This window comes from Chiloscyllium plagiosum, unplaced genomic scaffold (genome assembly GCF_037043375.1).
Source record: "Chiloscyllium plagiosum isolate Xiang-an unplaced genomic scaffold, Cpla_swu_hap1 HiC_scaffold_11, whole genome shotgun sequence".
Lineage (NCBI taxonomy): Eukaryota > Metazoa > Chordata > Chondrichthyes > Orectolobiformes > Hemiscylliidae > Chiloscyllium > Chiloscyllium plagiosum.
In genome coordinates this window covers 46648174-46671070 of record NW_028270149.1, presented here as the reverse complement: position 1 = coordinate 46671070, position 22897 = coordinate 46648174, and the positions used below count along the sequence as shown (strand labels likewise).

Sequence of the window (22897 nt, the reverse complement as noted above, 5' to 3'; positions counted from 1 at the left end):
GAAAGGGGAGTGGCCAATTCTCCCAGCTCAGCTTTTCTCTGGTTTGGTTTATTTTTAGCAAGCAGAGTCTTATGAAGGTGAAGAGGTGTACTAAACCTTTGAAAGTTAAAAAGCTAGCAAGGACGGACAAAGCACAGAGTCCTGATCAAAGTAATAATGTAACACTTGGTCGGAGCAAATAGCAGCAGCTGAGTTGCCATTAAACAGAAACAAATTCAAATTTGGCCAATCTGTTTAAACTATGCCCCAAGATACCAACATCCAATCAAATTTAAACTTAGTATTTTGATAATATTACAATCAATGAAATGATCCGATGTTTTGGGGTATAAAACCAGACATTTTGAACAGTTAGGGGGAGAACTGCAAAAGACCAATAAATGTAGACTTAGCTGAAGAGCTCTGTAAAGGTACCTGTTGCTGGGGTGCCTGCGCAGCAGAATATCGAGGCTGACCTGGAGAGAATCTACAGAGGAAAATTTACAGAGGAGATCAGGCAAAGCTGACTAGGTTTGAACCGCGATTTATTTTGTAAATCTTAATTGGGATTTTTTACCAGACTATTATTGTAGAGTGGGAGGTAAAAGGTAGGTTTAAGAGAAAAGAGTTTGTAAATAGTTGTTAATTTTAATAACTCCTGTTGGAATTAAAGAATAAAGTTTTTTTTTACTTTAAATAGGGACCTCCGGGATAGTTCTTTGCTCTTGAATTTTAACATATTACAGTATGGGGTGAATCTTTTCTAAAAAGGTTCTAAAAAGAGACAGTGCAAAATAGCAGGCAATGATACATCCCTTCCAGATCGTCTCAATACCTTCTATGCTCACTTTGAGCAGAATTTCGGCGGAGAGGTAACACCTATTCTGACAAGTCCTGACAAACTTATCCCTCCAGTCACTGCATCAGAGGTCAGATCAGTTTTCCTTCGTGTGAATCCAAGAAAAGCGATAGGACCAGACACACTACCAGGCCGTGCACTCAACGCATGCACAGATCAATTGGTAGAGGGCTTCCTGGACATCTTCAACCTCTCTCTGCAGCAGGCCACTGTCCTTGCTTGTTTCAAGAGGGCCACCATCATTCCTGTGCTCAAGAAGGTTCATGCAGCATGTCTCATAGAACATTACAGCGCAGTACAGGCCCTTTGGCCCTCGATGTTGCGCCAACCTGTCATACCGATCTGAAGCCCATCTAACCTACATTATTCCATGTACGTCCATATGCTCGTCCCATGACGACTTAAATGTACTTAAAGTTGGCTAGTCTACTACCGTTGCAGGCAAAGGCATTCCATACCCTACTACTCTATGAGTAAAGAAACCATCTCTGACATCTGTCTTGTATCTATCACCCCTCAATTTAAAGCTATGCCCCCTCGTGCTCACTATACTTGGAAAAAGGCTCTCCTTGTCCACCCTATCTAACCCTCTGATTATCTTATATGTCTCTATTAAGTTACTTCGCAAACTTATTCTCTCCAACGAAAACAGCCTCAAGTCCCTCAGCCTTTCCTCATAAGACCTTCCCTCCATACCAGGCAACATCCTAGAAAATCTCCTCTGTACCCTTTCCAAAGCTTCCACATTCTTCTTATAATGTGGTGACCGGAACTGTACACAATACTGCAAGTACGGCCGCACCAGAGTTTTGTATAGCTGTAGCATAACCTCTTGGTTCTGGAACTTGATCCCTCTATTAATAAAAGCTAAACACTGTATGCCACCTTAACCCTGTCAACCTGGGTGGCAACTTTCAAGGATCTGTGTACCTGGACACCGAGAACTCTCTGCTCATCTACACTACCAAGAATCTTACCATTTGCCCAGTACCTTGCATTCCACTTACTCCGCCCAACATGAATCACCTCACACTTGTCCGCATTAAACTCCATTTGCCACCTCTCAGCCTAGCTCTGCAGCTTATCAATGTCTCTCTGTAACCTACAACATCCTTCGTCACTATCCACAACTCCACTGACCTTAGTGTCATCTGCAAATTTACTAACCCACCCTTCTACGCCCTCATCCAGGTCATTTATAAAAATGACGAACAGCAATGGACCCAACACTGACCCTTGCGGTACACCACTAGTAACTGGACTCCAGGATGAACATCTCCCATCAACCACCACCCTCTGTCTTCGTTCAGCAAGCCAATTACTGATCCAAACTGCTATATCTCCCACAATCCCATTCCTCTGCACTTTGTACAAAAGCCTACTGTGGGGAACCTTATCGAACGCCTTGCTGAAATCCATATACACCACATCAACCGGTTTACTCTCGTCTACCTGTTTGGTCACCTTCTCAAAGGACTCAATAAGATTTGTGAGGCACAACCTACCCTTCACAAAACCTATCCCTAATCAAATTGTTCTTTTCTAGATGATTATAAATCCTATCTCTTATAACCTTTTCCAACACTTTACCAACAACTGAAGTAAGGCTCACTGGTCTATATTTACCAGGGTTGTCTCTACTCCCCTTCTTGAACAGGGGAACTACATTTGCTATCCTCCAGTCTTCTGGCACTATTCCTGTAGACATTGACGATTTAAAGATCAATGCCAAAGGCTCAGCAATCTCCTCCCTGGTTTCCCAGAGGATCCTAGGATAAATTCCACCTGGCCCAGGGGTCTTATCTATTTTCACACTCTGCAGGATTTCTAATACCTCTTCCTTGTGAACCTCAACCACACCTAGTCTAGTATTTCAGTATTCTCCTCGACAACATTGTCATTTTCTAGAGTGAATATGGTCGAAAAATATTCACTTAGTGCTTCCCCTATCTCCTCTGACTCCACACACAACTTCCCACTACTATCCTTGATTGGCCCTAATCTTACTCTCGTCATTCTTTTATTCCTTAAATACCTATAGAAAGCCTTGGGGATTTACCCTGATCCTATCCGCCAACAACTTCTCATGTCTCCTCCTGGCTCTTCTGAGCTCTCGTGTTAGATCTTTCCTGGCTACCTTGTAACTCTCAAGCGCCCTAACTGAGCCTTCGCATCTCATCCTAACATAAGTCGCCTTCTTCCTCTTGACCAGAGATTCCACTTCCTTTGTAAACCAAGGCTCCCGTGCTCTACAGCTTCCTCCCTGCCTGACAGATACATACTTATCTAGGACACTCAGGATCTTTTCCTTGAATGAGCTCCACATTTCTAATGTGCCCATTCCCTGCAGTTTCCTTCCCCATCCTATGCTTTCTAAATCTTGCCTAATCGCATCGTAATTGCCTTTTCCCCCATCTGTAACTCTTGCCCAGTAGTATGCACCTATCCATTTCTATCACTAAAGTAAACATAACAGAATTGTGATCGCTATCACCAAAGTGCTCACCTACGTCCAAGTCTGACATCTGGTCAGGCTTATTACCCAGTACCAAATCTAATGTGGCTTCGCCCCTTGTTGGCCTGTCTACATACCGTGTCAGGAAACCCTCCTGCGCACACTGGACAAAAACTGACCAATCTATAGTACTCGTACTATAGTGTTCCCAGTCAATATTTGGAAAGTTGAAGTCCCCAATGACAACTACCCTGTCTCTCTCACTCCTATCGAGAATCATCTTTGCTATCCTTACCTCTACATCTTTGAAACAATTCGGAGGCCAATAGAAATCTCCCAACAGAGTGACTCTCCTTTCCTGTTTCTAACCTCAGCCCACACTACCTCAGTTGATGAGTCCCCAAATATCCTTTTTGTAACTGTAATACTGTCCTTTACCAACAATGGCACACCACCCCCTCTTTTACCATCTTCTCTGTTCTTACTGAAACATCTAAATCCTGCAACCTGCAACAACCTATGCCTGCTCTGTCCATATCTCTGAAATGGCCACAACATTGAAGTCCCAGGTACCAACCCATGCTGCAAGTTCACCCACCTTATTCCAGATGCTCCTGGCGTTGAAGTAGACACACTTCAAACCATCTTCTTGCTTGCCGGTGCCAGCTTGCGTCCCTGAAGCTTGATTTCGGACCTCCCTACCCTCAACCTTGTCTATACTCGAACTACAATTTTGGTTCCCATCCCCCTGCTGGATTAGTTTAAACGCACCCCAATAGCCTTAGCAAATTCCCCCCCCCAGGATATTGCTACCCCTCTGTTTCAGATGAAGACCATCCTGCTTGTAGAGGTCCCACCTACCCCAGAATGAGCCCCAATTATCCAAGAATCCAAAACCCTCCCTCCTGCACCATCACTGTAGTCACGTGTTCAACTCCTCTCTCTCTCTCTCTCTCTCTCTCTCTCTCTCTCTCTCTCTCTCTCTCTCTCTCTCTCTCTATTCCTTGCCTCACGAGCACATGGCATGGGCAACAAACCAGAGACAACTCTGTTTGACCTAGTTCTAAGCTTCCATCCTAGCTCCCTGAATTTCTGCCTTAAATCCCCATCTCTCTTCCTACTTATGTCGTTGGTGCCTATGTGGACCACGACTTGGGGCTTCTCACCCTCCCCCTTAAGGATCCCAAAAACACGATCAGAGACATCATGAACTGTGGCACCTGGGAGGCAATACAACAACTATGAGTGTCTCTCGTTCCCACAGAACCTCCTATCTGTCCCCCCAACTATGGAGTCCCCAATGACTACTGCTCTGCTCTTCTTCCCCCTTCCCTTCATAGCAGCAGGGACAGACTCTGTGCCAAAGCCCTGTGCCCCAATGCTTTCCCCTGGTAAGTTGTCACCCCCAAACAGTATCCAAAGCAGTATGCTTATTGTTGAGGGGAATGGCCACAGGGGATCCCTGCACTGCCTGCCGGTTCCCTTTCCGTCCCCTGACTGTAACCCATCTACCTTTTTCTTGTACCTGAGGAGTGACTACCTCCCTGTAACTCCTCTCAATAACCCCCTCTGCCTCCCGAATGATCCGAAGTTCATCCAGCTCCAGTTCCCTAACGTTGTTTTCGAGGAACTGGAGTTGGGTGCACTTCCCGCAGATGTCGTCAGCAGGACACTAGTGGTGACCCTAACTCGCACATTCTGCAGGAGGAACATTCAACTGCCCTCACCTCCATTCCCAGTATTCTAAATTCCCAAAGAGACTGTTGAAAAATAAGGAATAAAAATAAACTCGTTACCTGACCAATCTGGCGCACAGAATCTTTTGTTTTGGTTAGAGAAGGACGATGGGTGGGCGACTCTACCCAAGTAGTGTTTCGGGTAACGCAACCACACAAATGTATGACTTCCCAGAAGTCTTTTGCTCCTTCCTCGCACCTCTCAGCAAATGGAGGCCCGACTCACGAGGTAAGTCCCTTTTAATGCGGGAAAACTCGCCCTTCCTGGGAGCCCTCACTTCACCACACCTTCTCTCCTCGCCGCTGTGGCAAAATGGATGACTGCCACCTAGTGGCCCTAACTTCAATGGTCACAAAGTACTTTGAAAGGTTGGTCATGGCATTAATCAACTCCAGCCTGCTCACTAGCCTTGACCCAGTCCAATTTGCCTATTTGACCAACAGATCCAGTCAGATGCCATATCACTTGCCCTTCACTCCTCCCTTGAACATCTTGATACCAAGAACAGCTACGTAAGAATCCTACTCATTAACTACAGTTCAGCCTTCAACACTATTATCCCCTTGAGACTGGTTATTAAACTTAGTGATCTTGGACTAAGCTTCACTCTCTGCAATTGGATCCTCAGTTTCCTGACCCACAGGCCACAATCAGTGAAGATTGGGGACAATATTTCATCCTCACTAACACTCAAGACTGGAGCCCCCTACTATACTCACTATATACTCATGACTGCGTCGCCAAATACCAGAAAAATGCCATTTACAAGTTTGCTGATGACACCACCATAGTTGGTTGAATCACAGATGGCAACGAAACAGACTACACACGGGAGGTGGAAGACCTGGAAAAATGGTGCACTGAGAACAACCTAGTTCTCAGTACCAGTATAGAGGTGGAACGAATGGAGAGTGTCAAGCTCCTGGGAGTGTTAATCCACAACAAGCTTTCTTAGACTCTCCATGTGGATGCACTGGTTACAAAGGCCCAACGACGTCTCTTCTGCACAGGCAGTTGAGGAAATTTGGCATGACGGAATACTGTTACCAACTTTTATAAGTGCGCCATTGAGAGCATTGTGTCTGGGTGTATGGCAACTATGTGATTCAAGATTGGAAACAGTTACAAAGAATGGTGAACATGGCCCGGACGATCACAAAGGCCAACCTCCCATCAAAAGAATCCATCTACCAGGCTCACTGTCCAGGAAAGGCCGCCAGCATTCTCAACGATCCATCCCACCCTTCCCTTTTTTTTTACAACTGCTACCATCAGAGAGAAGGTACAGAACCTGAACACACATCAGCTGATTTCAAAACAGTTTCTCCTTACTGTTAGAATACTGAATGGACTCTCAAACTCTTAACTGTGTTTTTGTTTTTGCTGCTGTTTACCTATTATTTTCTTATCTATGCTACTTAACTCTGTGATCTGCCTGTATTGCTGTATTACTGTGCCTCAGTACATGTGACAATAAATTCAATTCTGTGTGGCTGGTTTAAATTACCAGATGGGTATACCCCGTGTCGTAACAATTTGGGGGCTTCGTCTGTGATTTGAACAGGTTTAGTCAGATCCAGTCTGAGATTTGGACAGACTTTAATAGATTTGGGGTAACGAAAAAGCCCAGTAGATTTTTTTTAATAGATATTTTTATTAGAAATTTGACATTTTTACAAGTTTACAAAAATAAACAAAACTCTCAGATATAAACATTGATATACAATTAGCTCAAATATACAACAGCCAAAATTTAACAAAAAAACAAAAAAAAACCGAAAAAGAAGAAAAAAACAAACAAAACTCAACTATCTACTAATCTAACCTACAACTAACCAGAGTGTATATTTAAGTCTCTTACATGCTCGGAATGTGTTAACATCAGATGTAATAAAACCCGTATTCGTGCGGAATTCCTCCCCCGAGGGGCCCCGGATCAGCCAGGTTTGTAATCTCAATTAAATAAAAGCCCTTGTTAGGATAGCCAAAATATCTGTATTTATGTAATTCAAGAAGGGCTGCCATATTTTATAAAATAATTCGGTCTTTCGGTGCACCATATTTGTAAGGAAGTCAAGGGGAATACATTCCATAATTAATCTGTGCCGATTTGAAAGTCCAGAGGGGCCCTCAGCCGCCCAGTTCACCAAAATATTTTTCCTTGCACAGAAAGAAAGAATGGAAAATAGTCATTTCCTGTACATGTCCAGGGAGGGAAAGTTCGAAAAGCCCAAGAGGAGAGATACAGGGTCCACTTTAATTTCCGTTCCTAAAATTTCTGTCAGGGTACTTGCTACTTTAGTCCAATATCTACGGATCTTATGACAGGTCCATAAGCAATGTACAAGAGTGCCCACCTCTATTTTGCATTTAGGACACATTGGAGATGCTCCTGCCTTAAATTTTGCCAGTCGAACTGGTGCTATATAGGCCCTATGAAGTATCTTCAGCTGGATAGCCTGGGTTCTGTTACAGATAGTAATTCTTGTAGCATTTTCCCAAATATCATTCCACTTTTCTATAGAGATTTCTAGTCCCAAATCCTGATCCCATGTTTTAAGCAGATTATCCATATCTCCCGATACTTCATCATGTAGTAAATGATAAATAGTACTGACGGAAGATACCCCCACTGGTCGTAGGACACTACATTCTTTATCTGATTTATAAAGACTATCTAATAACATAGTCTTCTTCTGTATATAATCTTAAATTTGGAAGTATCGAAAGAGGTCTCCATTAGGTAATCCGAATTTCTGACGCAGCTGTTCAAAAGACATCAGGACCCCATCTTTAAATAGATCCCCTGGACATGAGATACCCCTGGATCTCCAGAGTTTAAAAGTGGCATCTGTTAACCCCGGTTGGAATCCCCATGCTCCCACTATCGGTGCATAGGGGGATGTTTTATGTGAATTGCCCTCATTTTGCCGCATTATATTCCAAGCCTTGATTGTATTTAGTATTATAGGGTTTTTACAGTGATCTGTAATGATTTTCCTCTTGTCTGAGAATAAAAGGTTAATAAGTGGCTATTTTACTTGAGAGGCCTCGATGTCCAACCAGATTGATTGTGGATCAGACAAGACCCAATCATCTATGTAACTTAATAGGGAACTTAACTGATATTTCCTAAAGTCTGGGAAGTCCAATCCACCCCTTGCCTGTGGAAGCTGTAGCTTCTTCAGCTTAATGAGGGGCCGCCTATGATTCCAGATAAAGGAACCCAGCCAGCCATATAATTTACATAAAGCCGTCCTCGGCAGCATCACCAGAAGCATTCTCATAGGAGACGGGGCAGGACATTCATTTTGATTAGTGCTATTCCACCCAACCAGGAAATTGGTCGGTCTCCCCATCGCTGGAGGTCCTGCCTTATCCGTTCCAGTAAATACACAAAATTAGCCTTATACAACTGACCAAATACTGGAGTAAGAAAAATGCCTAAACATAAGTCCTCCAGGGACCAACGAAAGGGAAAAAGGGATCCGTCCGCTAAGCGGGGTATCATAGCAAGACCACCTATTGGCATAGCCTCCGATTTTGATAAATTAATTTTATAGCCTGAGAATGCACTAAATGTATTGATAACTTGGATTAGGCGAGGTATGGACATCAGAGGGTATTCTGAGGAATAGAAGAACATCATCTGCATAAAGGGTAATTTTATGTTTACCTGTACCAATCCTTGGGGCCACTATATTAGGATCAGCTCATATAGCTTCTGCTAGTGGTTCAATTATTAGCGTAAATAACAATGGCGAGAGGGGACATCCCTGACGGCAGCCCCTACCCACACTGAAGCTATCCGAACCTAATCCATTGGTAACCACAACTGCTTTGGGATCAATATACAATGTTGAGACCCATTTGGTAAATACCTGTCCAACGCCAAACCTTTCCAATGTGCAAAACAAATATGACCATTCGACCCTATCAAATGCCTTTTCCGCGTCTAATGAAATCATTACTCCTGGTATCTTTCCCTGATGACAGGCTTGAATCATATTCAGAGCCCTTCTAATATTATTGGATGATCTACGGCCCTTAATAAACCCCGTCTGATCCTCTTTTATAATATGTGGCAGTATCCTATCTAGTCTCAGTGCTAACCTTTTAGAAAGGATTTTAAAATCTACATTTAGCAAGGATATTGGTCTGTATGATGTACAATCTTCTGGGTCCTTTCAATTTTTAAGGATAAGAGAGATATTTGCTTCTTTCAGCGAAGGCGGGAGACAGCCCTGACTATATGCATAGTTATACATGTCCATAAGTGGACCAGCCAATATTTCTGTAAATTCTTTATAGAATTCAGCTTGAAAACCATCTGGGCCCGGTGTCTTAACATTCTGAAGTTGCCTAATTGCATCAAGTATTTCTTGGAGTGTAAGAGGAGCATTTAGGACCGATACTTGTTCCGGAGTTAGGTCTGGAAAAGTCAAATTTTTAAAAAATGACTGCATCCTCCTCGTCCTATCTTCACAATCCTATGATTTATATAACTCAGAATAAAATTCTCTGAAGATCGCATTAATCTTTTTATGATCATTAGTCAAAATACCCGTACTTTCCTTGATAGATGTAATAGTCTGAGGGGCCTTTTTTTTCTTTGCAAGAAATGCTAAGTATCTACCCGGTTTGTCGCCATATTCATATAACCTTTGTTTTGCAAATAATATTTCCCTCTTAGCTGTTTGAGTAAGCGTAGTGTTTAGAGCTGTCCTAAGAGCTTTGCAATTTAATAATAGAAGGTCTATCAGTGTATGCTGTTTCAGCCGCTTTTAAGCGGGCTTCAAGCAGACGCTGTTGTTCTCCCTTCAATTTCTTCTGGGTCGCTGAGTAGGAGATGATCAAACCTCGCGTGTAAGCTTTGATGGTCTCCCACATCGTTGATGGGTTGCTAGCTGTACCTGAATTAATTTCTAAAAAAGTTTTAAATTCTTGAGAGAAGTACTTTACAAATTTACTATCTTTCATTAGGAAGGGGTCCATACGCCAATGCCGAGGGGATGTCCCATTGTTCCTTGCCTTAGTTTCCATATATACAGCAGCGTGGTCGGAAATTGCTATACTACCTATTTTACAGGATGATATGGAATTTAAAAAAATCGAGGGGGCAAAAAACATCAATTCTGGTATGACATTTATGTGGATTAGAGTAGAAAGAAAAATCTCTACCCTGTGGATGAAGACATCTCCATACATCTACTAATCCTAATTCTTTGTTCAGATCCATCAATTGTTTAGATCTGGGAGATACTCCTGCAGTACTCTTGGGAATCCTATCTATTTCCGGATCTATAATACAATTAAAGTCTCCCCCTATAATTATATGACGGGCATCAAAAGCCATCAATTTTGAAAAGGCTTCCGTTATAAATTTAAAGGGGTGTGCTGGGGGGCAGTACAAATTTAAAATCCCAAATTCCTCTCCATTTATGAGGGCTTTAATCAAGATATATCGTCCAGATTCGTCTTTTATCTGCTTTAGGATTTTGAAAGGGAAATTCTTCCGAACAAGAATAACAACTCCCCTGCTTTTTGAGCTAAAAGAAGGAAAAAAAGGCCTGATCAAATCCGCCCTGTCGTAATTTCAAGTGTTCTTTATCCGACAGGTGTGTCTCCTGTAGGAGAGCTATATCAACTCTTCTTAAGATTTGATAATATTTTCTTCCTTTTGACTGGCGAATTACTCCCCTTGACATTCCAGGTGCATCACTTAACCGACTGATCAACCATAATCCTCTGGGCCAATCCGAGACCCCTCGGGAGGGGGAACCCTATCCAGAACATCCCGAGTGTAGAACATATAAAATTTACAAAAATAACACCTCTTTAATACACCCACAACAATACAATAAAAAACTATTTCTAAATTTATAAAAATATAAAACGTATCTAAGTGGAGATTTTCCCCCTTGTTCCCAGGGGGTGTCACTTCCTCCCCAAAAGTCCATCATATCTTCTCCCTATCCTTGACCCAGGCACTCCTCAATAAAATGAGGAGAATTCAAATATAATACAAAGCTAGAGTTAACAGTGAGCACCCTACCCCCACCCATACCAACACCTGGATATATTTGGTAATGTTAATACCATATATAAACATATAACTATAAAATTCCCACCTCAACAAATAATAATTAAATATAATAATACAAAATAACAAGGGGAAAACAACCCCGCTCCTAGAGACAGAGGTAAAATTGAATAAGGTAACCACCTCCCCCCACCAACATTAACCAAACCCCCCAGTTTTTATATATATATATATATATATACACACACACACATATACATACATCCCTCATATATATACATAAAATAGTAACAGAAAACAACCCCAAGGGGGGGGAGAAAATCAAATCCCTCTCCCCACCCCCCATGATAATATTAAACAGTAAGGTAAGAGAAAAAAAGGGGGGGATATAAACCAAAGCAGGGGGAAAGGCAAACCCACATCCATTATGTCTTACAGTTTATCTAAGAGAGTCCAAGAATTCCTTAACCTTTTCTGGTGATCCAAAGTTATATACGGATCCTTCATGGTTAAAGCGTACCGTCGCTGGGTAGCGTAAGGAGTACTGAATATTTAAGTCCCTTAAACGCTTCTTCGCCTCATCGAATGCCTTCCTCTTTCGAACCAGAGCCGGGGAAAAGACCTGAAATAGCATGACCTTGGATCCTTTATAGATCATAGCTTGGGGGTCTTTTCTGAGATTTCTAGAGGCTTCTAGGAGTATCTGCCTCTCCTTGTAGCTCTGCAGCCGGAACAGGACCGGGCGTGGATGCTGGTTCGAGCCGGGCCCGCGTATTGCGACCCAGTAGGCCCATTCCACCCTTACCTGGCCTGATCCAGCTTGCAGATTTAAAAGCTGTGGTAGCCACTGCTCCAGGAATGCTGTAAGCTGGCCTTCCTCTTCCCGTTCGGGAAGGCCCAGCAAACGAATATTTTTTCGACGACCTCGATTATCGAGGTCGTCAATATGATTTTCCAAGGTCCGGACTCGCTGTTCGAGAGTCCGGACCTGATCCATGGCCGATTGAGCGGTATTTTCGGAGGTCGCGGCCTTTAACTCCACCCCTCCAACTCGGCACTCAATTTCTTGGATTTCTCGGTCGTGCTTCTGCAGCACGGCCGAGAGCGAGTCCCCAATGATTTCTGGATTCTGCAATAAAGGCATCGATCTTCCAATCCAGCTTGGAAATCATTTCTGCAAGGCTTGTCACTGTAGGTAAGTCCCCCGGGGGCGGCTGTGGACGCCTCTGCTGCAGCTGGAGAGGGTGGGGGAGGGGTTCCTGCTTGCTGAGAGCTGCGGGCTCCCTTCCCTTTAGTCATTTTTACTTAGGATTAAATTGTTTAAATGTAATATTACACAACTAATTAAATTACACAACTATTATAAATGATTTGGTGAGCGTGGTAGGGGGTGGGTGACCCACTGTACCCAAGTCTTGGGAGGAGCACTATACACTCAGTCTTGTTGGGACGCCGCCATCTTGGATCCCCAGCCCAGTAGATTTAAACTTGCAGGTTAGTGTCTTAGGCAGGTGAGACAGTTGTTTAATTTCAGTGACTTGTGGTTGGTTAAATTAAAGTTAGCGAAGTAGCTTTTAACATTGTTAAAGAGTTTCTGGGATTTGAAGATAATTCTCAAATTTGCCAAGAAAGTTTAAAAGGAAAGAAAACTATACTTTCAGAATTAGCAAAGAAGTTAGATTTGGGTTTAACCAAGGACAAAAGTAAAGGGAGTTTCTCAAACACTTTGGAATATCAGAGAAACAGACAAGTGCAGTAGAGGGAGAAAAACTTAAGTTACAATTGAGGAAAATGAAGTTAGAAGATAAAGGGAGAGAGAAAGGGAAACGGCAGAGAGAGAAGGTTCTTAGCTGAGCAAAGAGAAGAAAGGGAGAGTCAAAAAGAAAGAATTTGTGCTTTAGAAATTGTGACTTAGTCAGCAAAGTTAAGTTCATAGGATGGAAATTAAAAGAGAAGGTGGTAATATAGATAAATATGTCAAAACTCTGCCGCATTTTGATGAGACACATGTTGAAGTCTTCTTTATTTCATTTGACACATTGGCTAGGCAGATGGAGTAATCTGATAGTTTCTGGGTAATGCTAGTTCAGACTAAACTTGTAGGCAGAGCTAGTCGGTTATTTGCCGCGCTGTCAAATGAAGGTTCAAAAGATAATGAAGAGGTTAAACAGGTTATTTTAAGTGCTGATGAATTGGTACCGGAAGTGAATGGACAGCAGTTCAGAAACATAAAGAAGGAACCATGTCAGACTTATGTTGAGTTTGAAAGAATTAAACGTAGTCATTTTGATAGATGGATGCGTGCTTTAAAGTTAAATAGGACCTTTGAGGGTCTAAGGTTATTCTGGTGGAGGAGTTTAAAAAAACTCATTTCCAGAGATGGTAAGAATTCACGTGGGGGAACAGAAAGTTTAGGAAGTGAGAAAGGCATCAGAATTAGCAGATGAATACATGTTGGTGCATGAGGCAAGCTTCTCGCCAGAATTTCATTCTGTGAGGGATCAAAGTTGGGAGAAGGGGAGATCCTACACTATGAAACCAAGTGTAGAGAACACTGGTAATGGTTCACTCGTAAAAAAAGAAGCCCAAGAGGGTGGAAAGGAGGTGAAAGCCCTTATGTGCTTTCACTGTAAGGGAGTATGACACAGAAAATTACAGTCCCGGTGTTTTCAGAAAAGATGTTTTCATTGCCAGCAGGTAGGACACGTAAGGTAACAGTGCTGGTCATTAAAGAAAGGCACTATGGGAAAAGATGTGGTAAAAGAAGCTAAGCCAGTGGCATTAGTGAAATTCTCTAATAGTAAGAGATGAGTGAATTTGCACTCTTCCTGATCTGTTACACGAGAGTGTGGCAATTTGTGGGATTGATGGACAAAAATTTAGTCCTGATGTAAGGTCTGGTTGGAGTGCTATCTCAAGATTGGGGATGTTACAGTGGGAATAATTGACAGAGTATCAGTTCCAAGAATCTAGTTTGTTCTTGGGAATGATTTAACAGGGCCCAAGGTGAGAATGACACTCCTTATTGTGGAGAAGCCCAAGGAAGACTAAGAAACTGAGGAATTAAAATAGAAATATCCTAGTATTTTCCCAGACTGTGTAGTAACCAGATCTCACTATTATAAGTCACAGCACAAAGGAAAAACTGAAGACAAAGGTGAACGAGTTGCGGTTCCATTAGCGGACTCCCATGTTTTACGTAATGGTGCAGAAGAAACCTGAATAGGCAGAGGGTCAGACAGAAGTGTTTAGTCTTGAAAGGCTAAGGGATTTGCAACAGTATTACAAGACGATGAAAGGTATATATGTGGAACCGTGCTCAGAAAAGGAGACTGAGGATATTCCTGAGGGTTATTACCAGAAAGATAGAATCCTAAAACTTAAATGTAGACCACGGCACGTTAGTACCAAGGAGAAATGGGTTGATATGCATCAGATTGTGTTGCCAGTAGCATGCAGACAGGAAGTGTTATGGGTAACACATGAACTATCGGTGGTCACCTAGGGATACAAAAGACTCAGCCTAAGGTACAAAAACAGTTTTATTGGCCTGGAATGCACAAGGGTGTGGTTAGCCTTTGCCATATGTGCCAAATGGTAGGTAAGCCACAGGCGGTAATAAAACCAGCTCTTTGTTTCCAATTCTTGCATTTGAAGAACATTTTCACGCGAGTTATAATTGATTATGTGGAACCAATATTTGTTAACCATAATGGACGTGTCTACCAGATTTCCGGAGACAATTCCATTATGGTGTGTCAAGGCAAAAAGGGTAGTAGAGGAGTCAGTAGTTTTCTTCACATGTTATGGTCTACCCAGAGAGATTCAGTTTAGCCAAAGGTCAAATTTTACTGTTAGGTTGTTTAAGGAGGTTATGGATAGCTGAGGTGTACAGCACTTTAAATCTAGTGCATATCATCCTGAATCCCAAGGAGCTCTAGAAAGGTGGCATCAGACCTTGAAGACCATGCTGAGAGCATATTGTTAGGATTACCCAAATGATTGGGATAAAGGTATCTCATTCATATTGTTTGCCATTCGAGATGCCCCAAATGAATCTACTCGGTTTACTCCCTTCGAGTTAATACTCGGGCATGAAGTGAGAGGTCCTTTGGTCTTGTCAATTTTTCTTTAATTTCAAAGTCTGAAATCTCACACTGAGATTATGTATGGAGGTGAGGGAGAGATTAAATATAGTAGGTGAGTTAGCTGAACAGCACCTGAAGAGGGCACAACATCGAATGAAGTAGGTGGCAGATAAAAGCTGACTTGGAAGATTTCCCGAGAGGATGACGTGTTAATACTGTTATCAGTGATCGGAGGTCCCTTCAAAGCCAGACTCAGTGGTTCCAATCAAATTGAGAAAAAGTCAGGTGAACTATCTAAAGATGCCAGATAGGAAAAAATGGTATTGGGTATGTCATGTGAACATGTTGAAATTGTATTACACGAGAGAGAAAGAACTGGAGAAACAGGTGTTAGTCAACTGCAGCAGAGTGAGGAATCAAATCCAGATGGTGTGGATTTTGATGTGCTTCTAAATATGTTTAAATAAATGAAGTCCTTGAGGATTGGGATAGGCTAGTAAACTACCTGTCTCTTTAACACAGTACATAGTTGAAATATTTGTAACTGCAGCATAATACATACGCCACATTTAAATGGGGAGGACTAATGCTATTGTGCATGAAATAGATTTAGGGGTGTTGTTTATCGGAGCAGTATTCCCTATTGGCTTAATCCTTCCAAAGCCAGACCGGTCCAGAAGAAGATGGAGTCCATGCGGAAAGAGGATATCATCAAACCAAGCCAAAGCAAGTGAAGTTCGCCGATCGTCCTAGTTCCCAAGCCAGGCGGGACTTGACGATTCTGTGTGGATTATTGGAAGGTCAACACCATTACAAAATCAGACTCCTATCCAGTTCCGAGATTGGAAGACTGAATTGAGAAAGTCTGTTACATCACCAAGTTGGACTTAATGTGTGGTTAGTCGCACATACGTTTATTAGAGGCGGTGAAAGAGATTTCTGTTTTTGTCACCCCAAATGGACTATATAAATTTGAAGTGATGCACTTTGGAATGAAGAATGCACCCGCCACATTCCAAAGACTCATGAACAGAGTTGTGGCTTGTTTAACAAACTGCATGGTGTTTTTGGACAATGTAGTAATGTTCAGTAGGTCCTGGAAAGATAACGTGATACGGCTGGCAGATCTCTTTGAACAAGAAGCAAAACTTGGAATAAACTTCAACAGATTTCGTGAAAGCAGAGATGACATTCTTGGGACATAACATCAGTAATGGAAGGTTGACACCACGGAACACAAAGACGAAGGCCATCGAGGAATTTCCATGACCAACCTTGAAGAAACAGGTGCTTTGATTCTTGAGACTAAGCGGATTCTATCAGAATTTTGTTCCAAACTCAGCAGTGTAGTTCCACCATTAACTGATTCGCTGAAGAAGAATGCAAAGTTTCGGTGGACAGAACAAAGCCATGAGGCATTCGACCATTTGAAAGCAATATTAACCACCGCATCAGTTTTAGCTACTCCCAAACTTTTCAAAACCTTTTAAAGTTGCATTGATGCTAGTGACATTGGAGTTGGATCTGTACTGTTACAGGAAGATTAAGATTGGATTGAGCTGAAAGTTGGTTACTTTTTGGAGAAACTCAACATCCACCAGAGGAAATACTCCACGATTGAAAAAGAACCATTGAGTTTGGTACTGGCCTTACAACATTTTAATGTTTATGTGATGAACATTGTTTTGAAGATGGTTGTGTACACGGATCCCAATACTGTTACATTCTTGGAGCGCCTTAAAGGAAAAATATGCAACTCTTTCTTTGGATTCTTATGTTACAGACTTTTAATTTACCTATTGTAGATGTTGCGGGTCATAAAATATAATCGCAGACACATCATTGTGGATTTCACTGGTAAAGTATAGTTAAGATTGGTATGTATTGAATTTTGTATTTTTGTGCAAAGAAGAGAATATGAACGTTGATTAAAGTCAAATGTACATAATGATAATGTGGTTAATGAATAGAAAAAAAGCCATCTTTTCATTATGATGGTCCATTTTTTCTTAATCAGGGGTGTGTTATGAAGGTGTAGACGTGTACTGTACCTTTGAGTTGAAAAGCAAGGGACGACTGGCAAAGCACTGTGTCCTAAACAAGGGAACAGTGTAACACTTGATCGAAACAAATAGCTGTAGATGGGTTACCATGAAACAAAAACAAACGCAAATTTGGCAAAATTAGTTTAAATTGTGCACCAGGATACCAGACTCCAATCCAATTTGAATTTAGTAGTTTTATAATATTAAAACCAAGGAAACAATCTTATGTTTTATCGTATAAAACCGGACATTTTGAATAGTTACAGGGTGAAATGCCAAAGATCAACAAATGTATACTGCTCGCTGAAGAGCTGTCTGAAAGGTACCTGTGGGGAATCTGCGCTGCAGAACATCGAGGCCGACCTGGTGACAATCTACTGAGGAGAATGGGCAAAGCTGACTGTTTTTGAAATATGTATTTATTTTTTGTAAATCTTAATTGGGATTTTTTATCGGAATAGTATTGTAGAGTGGGAGGTCAAAGATAGGTTTAAGAGAAAGGAGTTGTAAATAGTTAGAACATGGAACAATACAGCGCAGAACAGACCCTTCAGCTCTCGATGTTGTGTCAACCTGTGAACTAATCTAAATCCATCCCCCTACACTGCCCCATCATCATCCATGTGCTTTTCCAAGGATTGTTTAAATGCCCCTAATATGGCTGAATAAACTACATTGGCGGGCAGGGCATTCCATGCCCTTACCACTGAGTAAAGAACCTGCCTCTGGCATCTGTCTTAAATCTATTACCCCTCAATTTGTAGCTATGCCCCCTCGTACAAGCTGACATCATCCTAGGAAAAAGACTTTCAGTGTCTACCCTATCTAATCCTCTGTTCATCTTGTATGTTTCTATCAAATACCCACTTAGCCTTCTCCTCTCCAATGAGAACAGACCCCAGTCTCTCAGCGTTTCCTCATAAGATCTACCCTCCAGAACAGGCACCAACGTGATAAATCTTGCCTGCACCTTTTCCAGTGATTCCACCTCCTTTCTGTAACAGGGCAACCAGAACTGTACACAATATTCCAAGTGTGGCTGCACTATCATTTTGTATGGCATGATGTTACGGCTCCAGAACTCAATCCCTCTACTGGTAAAACCTAACACACTGTATGCTTTCTTAACATCACTATCCACCTGGGTGGCAACTTTCAGGGATCTATGTACATGGACTCCAAGATCCCTCTGCACATCCACACTACCAAGAATCTTTCCATTGACCCAGTATTCTGCCTTCCTGTTATTCTTCCTAAAGTGAATCACCTCACGTTTATCTGCATGGAATTGCATTTGCCACCTCTCAGCCCAGTTCTGCAGTTTATCCAAGTCCCCAGCAACATTCTTCCACTATTCCACCGACTTTACTGTCATCTGCAAACTTACTAACCCATCCACCTATGCCTGCGTGCAAGTTGTTTATAAAAATGACAACCAGCAGTGGTCCCAAAACAGATCCTTGCGGCACACCACTAGCAACCGGAATCTAGGCTGAATATTTTCCATCAAGCACTGCTCGATGCCATTTTACAGAAAGCCAGTTTCTAATCCAAAATGCTAAATCACCCTCAATTCCATGCTCCTGCCTACCATATAGAATCTTATCAAAGGCTTTACTGCAGTCCATGTAAACCACGTCAACTGTTCTACCCTCATCCACATGCTTGGTCACCTTCTCAAAAAACTCAGTGAGATTTGTGAGACATGACCTGCCCTTGACGAAACCATGTTGACTATCTGAAAATAAATTGTTGTTTGTTAGCATAAATCCTATCTCTTATAATCCTTTCCAAAACTTTTCCTACAACAGACGTAAGGCTCACTGATCTATAATTACCTGGGCCGTCTCTACTGCCCTTGTTGAACAAGGGCACAACATTTGCAGTTCTGCAGTCCTCTGGTACAAAACGTGATGACTCAAAGATCAAAGCCAAAGGCTCCGCTATCTCCTCCTTCCCAGAGAATCCTCGGGTAAATCCCATCCGTCCCAGGGGACTAGTCTACTTTCAATCCTTGAATTGATAACACCTCTTTACTAACCTCGCTCCTTTCTACTCTAATATCCCGTATCTCATTCTTCGCCTCTACAATATTCTCTTTGTCATGAGTGAAAACATGAGAAATATTCGTTTAGCACCTCTCTGATCTCCACGGGATCCTCACACAACTTCCCACTTCTGTCTCTGACTGGCCCTAATCGTAGGCAAAAGTGAGGACTACAAGGCTGGAAATCAGAGTCTAGGTTAGAGTGGATGCTGCCTGACCGGCTGTGCTTTCCAGCATTGAGCAGCAGGAAAATCAACATTTTGGGCAAAAGTCCTTCATCAGAACTGATTTTCCTGCTCGGATGCTGCCTGGCCCTATTCCTACCCTAGTCATCCTGTTATTCCTCCTGTAAATAGAAAGCTTTCGGGTTCTCCTTTATTCTACCTGCTAAAGAGTGCTCATGTCCTCTCCTTGCTCTTCTAAACTGTCTCTTTAAATCTTTCCTAGCTAATCTGTAACTCTCCATCGCCTCATCTGAACCATCTCGTCTCAACGTCACATAAGCCGTCTCCTTCCACTTAACAAGAGATGCAGTTTCTTTACCTTATCACTTTCTCCTTGCCTACAGGGACATACCTACCAAGGACATGCAATATCTGTTCCTTAAACCAGCTCCACATTTCGATTGTCCCCATTCCCTACATTTTGCTGCCCCATTCTGTGCATCCTAAGTCTTGCCTAATCACATTATAATTGCTCTTGTCCTGTGGCATGTACCTATCCCTTTCCATCGCTAAACTAAATGTAAACAAATTATGGTCACTCTCTCCAAAGTGCTCACCTACCACTGAATCAAACACCAGGCCTGGTTCATTAGCAAGCACCAGATCTAGTATGGCCTCCCCTCTTATCCGCACTTGGACATACTGTGTCAGAAAACACTCCTGCACACATTGGACAAAAACTGATCCATCCAACGCACTAGAGTTATAGCATTTCCAGTCGATGTTGGAGAAGTTCCTTTCATTCTTATCCAGAATCGTTTTGCCGATCCTCTCCTGCACATCCTTAGAACTCTGCAAAGGTCTGTAAAAAAAACTCCAAGCAATGTGACCTCTACTCTCCTGCTCATATCACCTCAGTAGATGAGTCCTCATCAAATGTTATTTCAGCCACTGTTATACTGTCTTTGACTACCAAGTCCACACCTCCTCCTCTTTTACCACCTTGCCTGTTCTTAATGAAAGATCTAATTCCTGGAACCTGCAGCATCCATTCCTGACCGTACTCTATTCATGTCTCCAAAATGCCTACAACATCAAAGTCCCAGGTACCTATCCATGCTGCAAGCTCACCTACCTTATTTTGGATACGTCTGGTGATGAAGTAGACACACTTCAAACCAGCTTGCTGTCTGCCAGCACATTCCTGTGACCATGAAATCCTGTCCACACCCTCCCTATTCTCATCCTCCTGTGCACTGGAACTATACTTTGGGTTCCCAACCCCCGCTGAGCTTGTTGGTTTTAATATTGTCTGTTGGACTGAAAGATGTTAATCTTTTGATTAAGTAGTGACCTCCGGGATAGTTCTTTGCCTCTTGAATTTTAACAGGTTCCAGCACTGGGTGAATCTTTTCTGTGTGGCTGGTTCAAATTTTTAGAGGGGTTTACCCCGTGTCGTGACAAGACTTGTGAAACTGCTTGACCCAAAGAAGCAGGTCCATGCTGATCTTCCCTCTCTAATGTCTCTCCTGTAAGACCCTCTGGTTGATTTTACCTTTTGTGCCAAGGGGTGTTTATGGGGATTGCTGCAAATATTTGAAACATCATCATTTAGCTGGGACAGTCTTTTGGATTTTTGGATAGGTTAGGTTATTCGATATTCTGTTCTCTCTTATTCGTGTTTCATTCGTTAATATTGTAAATAAATTCTGTTTTGTTTAAAGCTATGTGATGTTACCAGCTGCATCACTCCTGAAATATCAGTATTACACTTGCTAAAAACAACTAGCAAACTTAGGGTTTATGCTACTTCCTTGAAATGTTTTGAGGTGTTCTGGCTGGTCCATAACAGCATTGAAGAGTGCTATCCATGTGTGACAGCTATGTACTTGTCATTAAGAAAATTGAGAATTTCGGCTGAGAACGTGTCCATTTGGCACTTTGGATCTACTTTACCATTCATTATGATCATGGCTGATCCTATCTCAAAACTACATTGCTTTTTTCTGTCCACATCCTTTCAAATATCTAAAATCTTGTGAATCTCCTTTTTGAATATATTTGGCGACCTGGCCTCCAAAGCCTTCTGTGGCAGAGAATTTCACTGGTTGACCACCCTTTGAATGAAGAAACATTTCCTTATCTCAGTCCTAAATGGTCTACCCTATAACCCCAGACTTATCCCTGGTTCTTGACTGCTTAAGCAAGGAAAGCATTGTTCCTACATCTCATCTGTCTAAAGTTATTGGAATTTTATTTATTTCCATCAGACCCCCTCTCATTCTTCTAAATTGTAGTGAATTCAATGCCAGACAAAAGCTAAGGCTAATTTTAAAAAGCATTTTAAACACACCAGCAATATTTTCCTCATACCATTGATACCGTACTAACAGTGATACATTGAAACACTGAAATAATTGTGAGAAGCCATCATAAACTTGTCCTTACTTTTTTATTGGAATTTTGAGGATAGCCTAGCTATTCTAAGTTGTAGATTATTGATACTTCCTCAAATGTTTTCTATCCAGGCAAAAGAGGCTGTAAAAGCTGCAGAACAAATTGACCCAGATAATTTCTTCACACAGTTCAATATCTACAAAATTGCCATTTTGGAAAGTGATACACAAAAAGGTAGGTACTACATTGCTAACTTGCAGATAAAAGATCTAATGAACTTTTAACTGCATTTTGTGTAAAGTTATAATATTGCAAATTACCAGGAGTTCTCTGATAAGGAATTGAAATCATAGGTTTATTCAAATCCTCATTTGTTTTGATTAGTAACTTATACTTGAATAGTGTGATTCAAGGAAAATTTGGGGAAATTAAAAGTTATGTGGGAGGGGGACTACAGAATTAAATGGAAATGAAAACGATTGATTCCTCTCCCTTTTTTTCTTCTCCATATCAATGGAAATGCCATATAATAATTCAAAATAAAATTGATAAACATATTTTATTACATTTTTCCTGATAACACTCCTGTACCTTATTAGTTGTTTTCAAATGGCAAACTTATATGCCAAATTAAATAAAGTGGAATTAACTCAACATAATTGATTAATTCAATATTCACTTTACAAAGAATGACTGGAAGGATCTATTTCCCATGATTTTCTCTTTTTCAGCTATGGAGGCAATTAAAGCGATCGGAAAACTGGCAGAAAAGCTTGTGGAGTGTGAACATAACATCGTAACCAATAGAATTTCAGTGACTGATTTTTTGAGTCTTGCTGCACATTTTGCTTTAGAGGTAAGGAGAGCATTATGTGAAATTCAGATAGTTAATGCAGAAGCTTTTCCTGTCAAGCATTTTAGTTTATAGGAAATGTTCTGAATTGTCTGAAGCAACTTATAGTGGTGCACCAAAATAATTAGCCTATCAGTTTCAGGAACAGATCTTTAATTGAATTTGTCAATATTAGTACTTAGAAATTGAGTTCACTGGAGAAGAAAATTTGATGTAGTAGGTGCTGAGAC

The 22897-nt window shown here is 41.6% G+C and overlaps 1 protein-coding gene across 3 annotated transcripts in view; it reads left to right on the top strand.

Annotated features, from left to right (window-relative positions):
* tex11 (testis expressed 11) overlaps positions 1-22897 on the top strand; it is a 236352-nt gene that overhangs the window by 93358 nt on the left and 120097 nt on the right. For all 3 annotated transcript variants that reach the window (XM_087992026.1, XM_087992025.1, XM_087992027.1), the window contains 2 exons: positions 21946-22048; positions 22546-22670. In XM_087992026.1, the coding sequence (XP_087848152.1) occupies positions 21946-22048; positions 22546-22670 (228 nt within the window). The remainder of the gene's footprint in view (positions 1-21945; positions 22049-22545; positions 22671-22897) is intronic.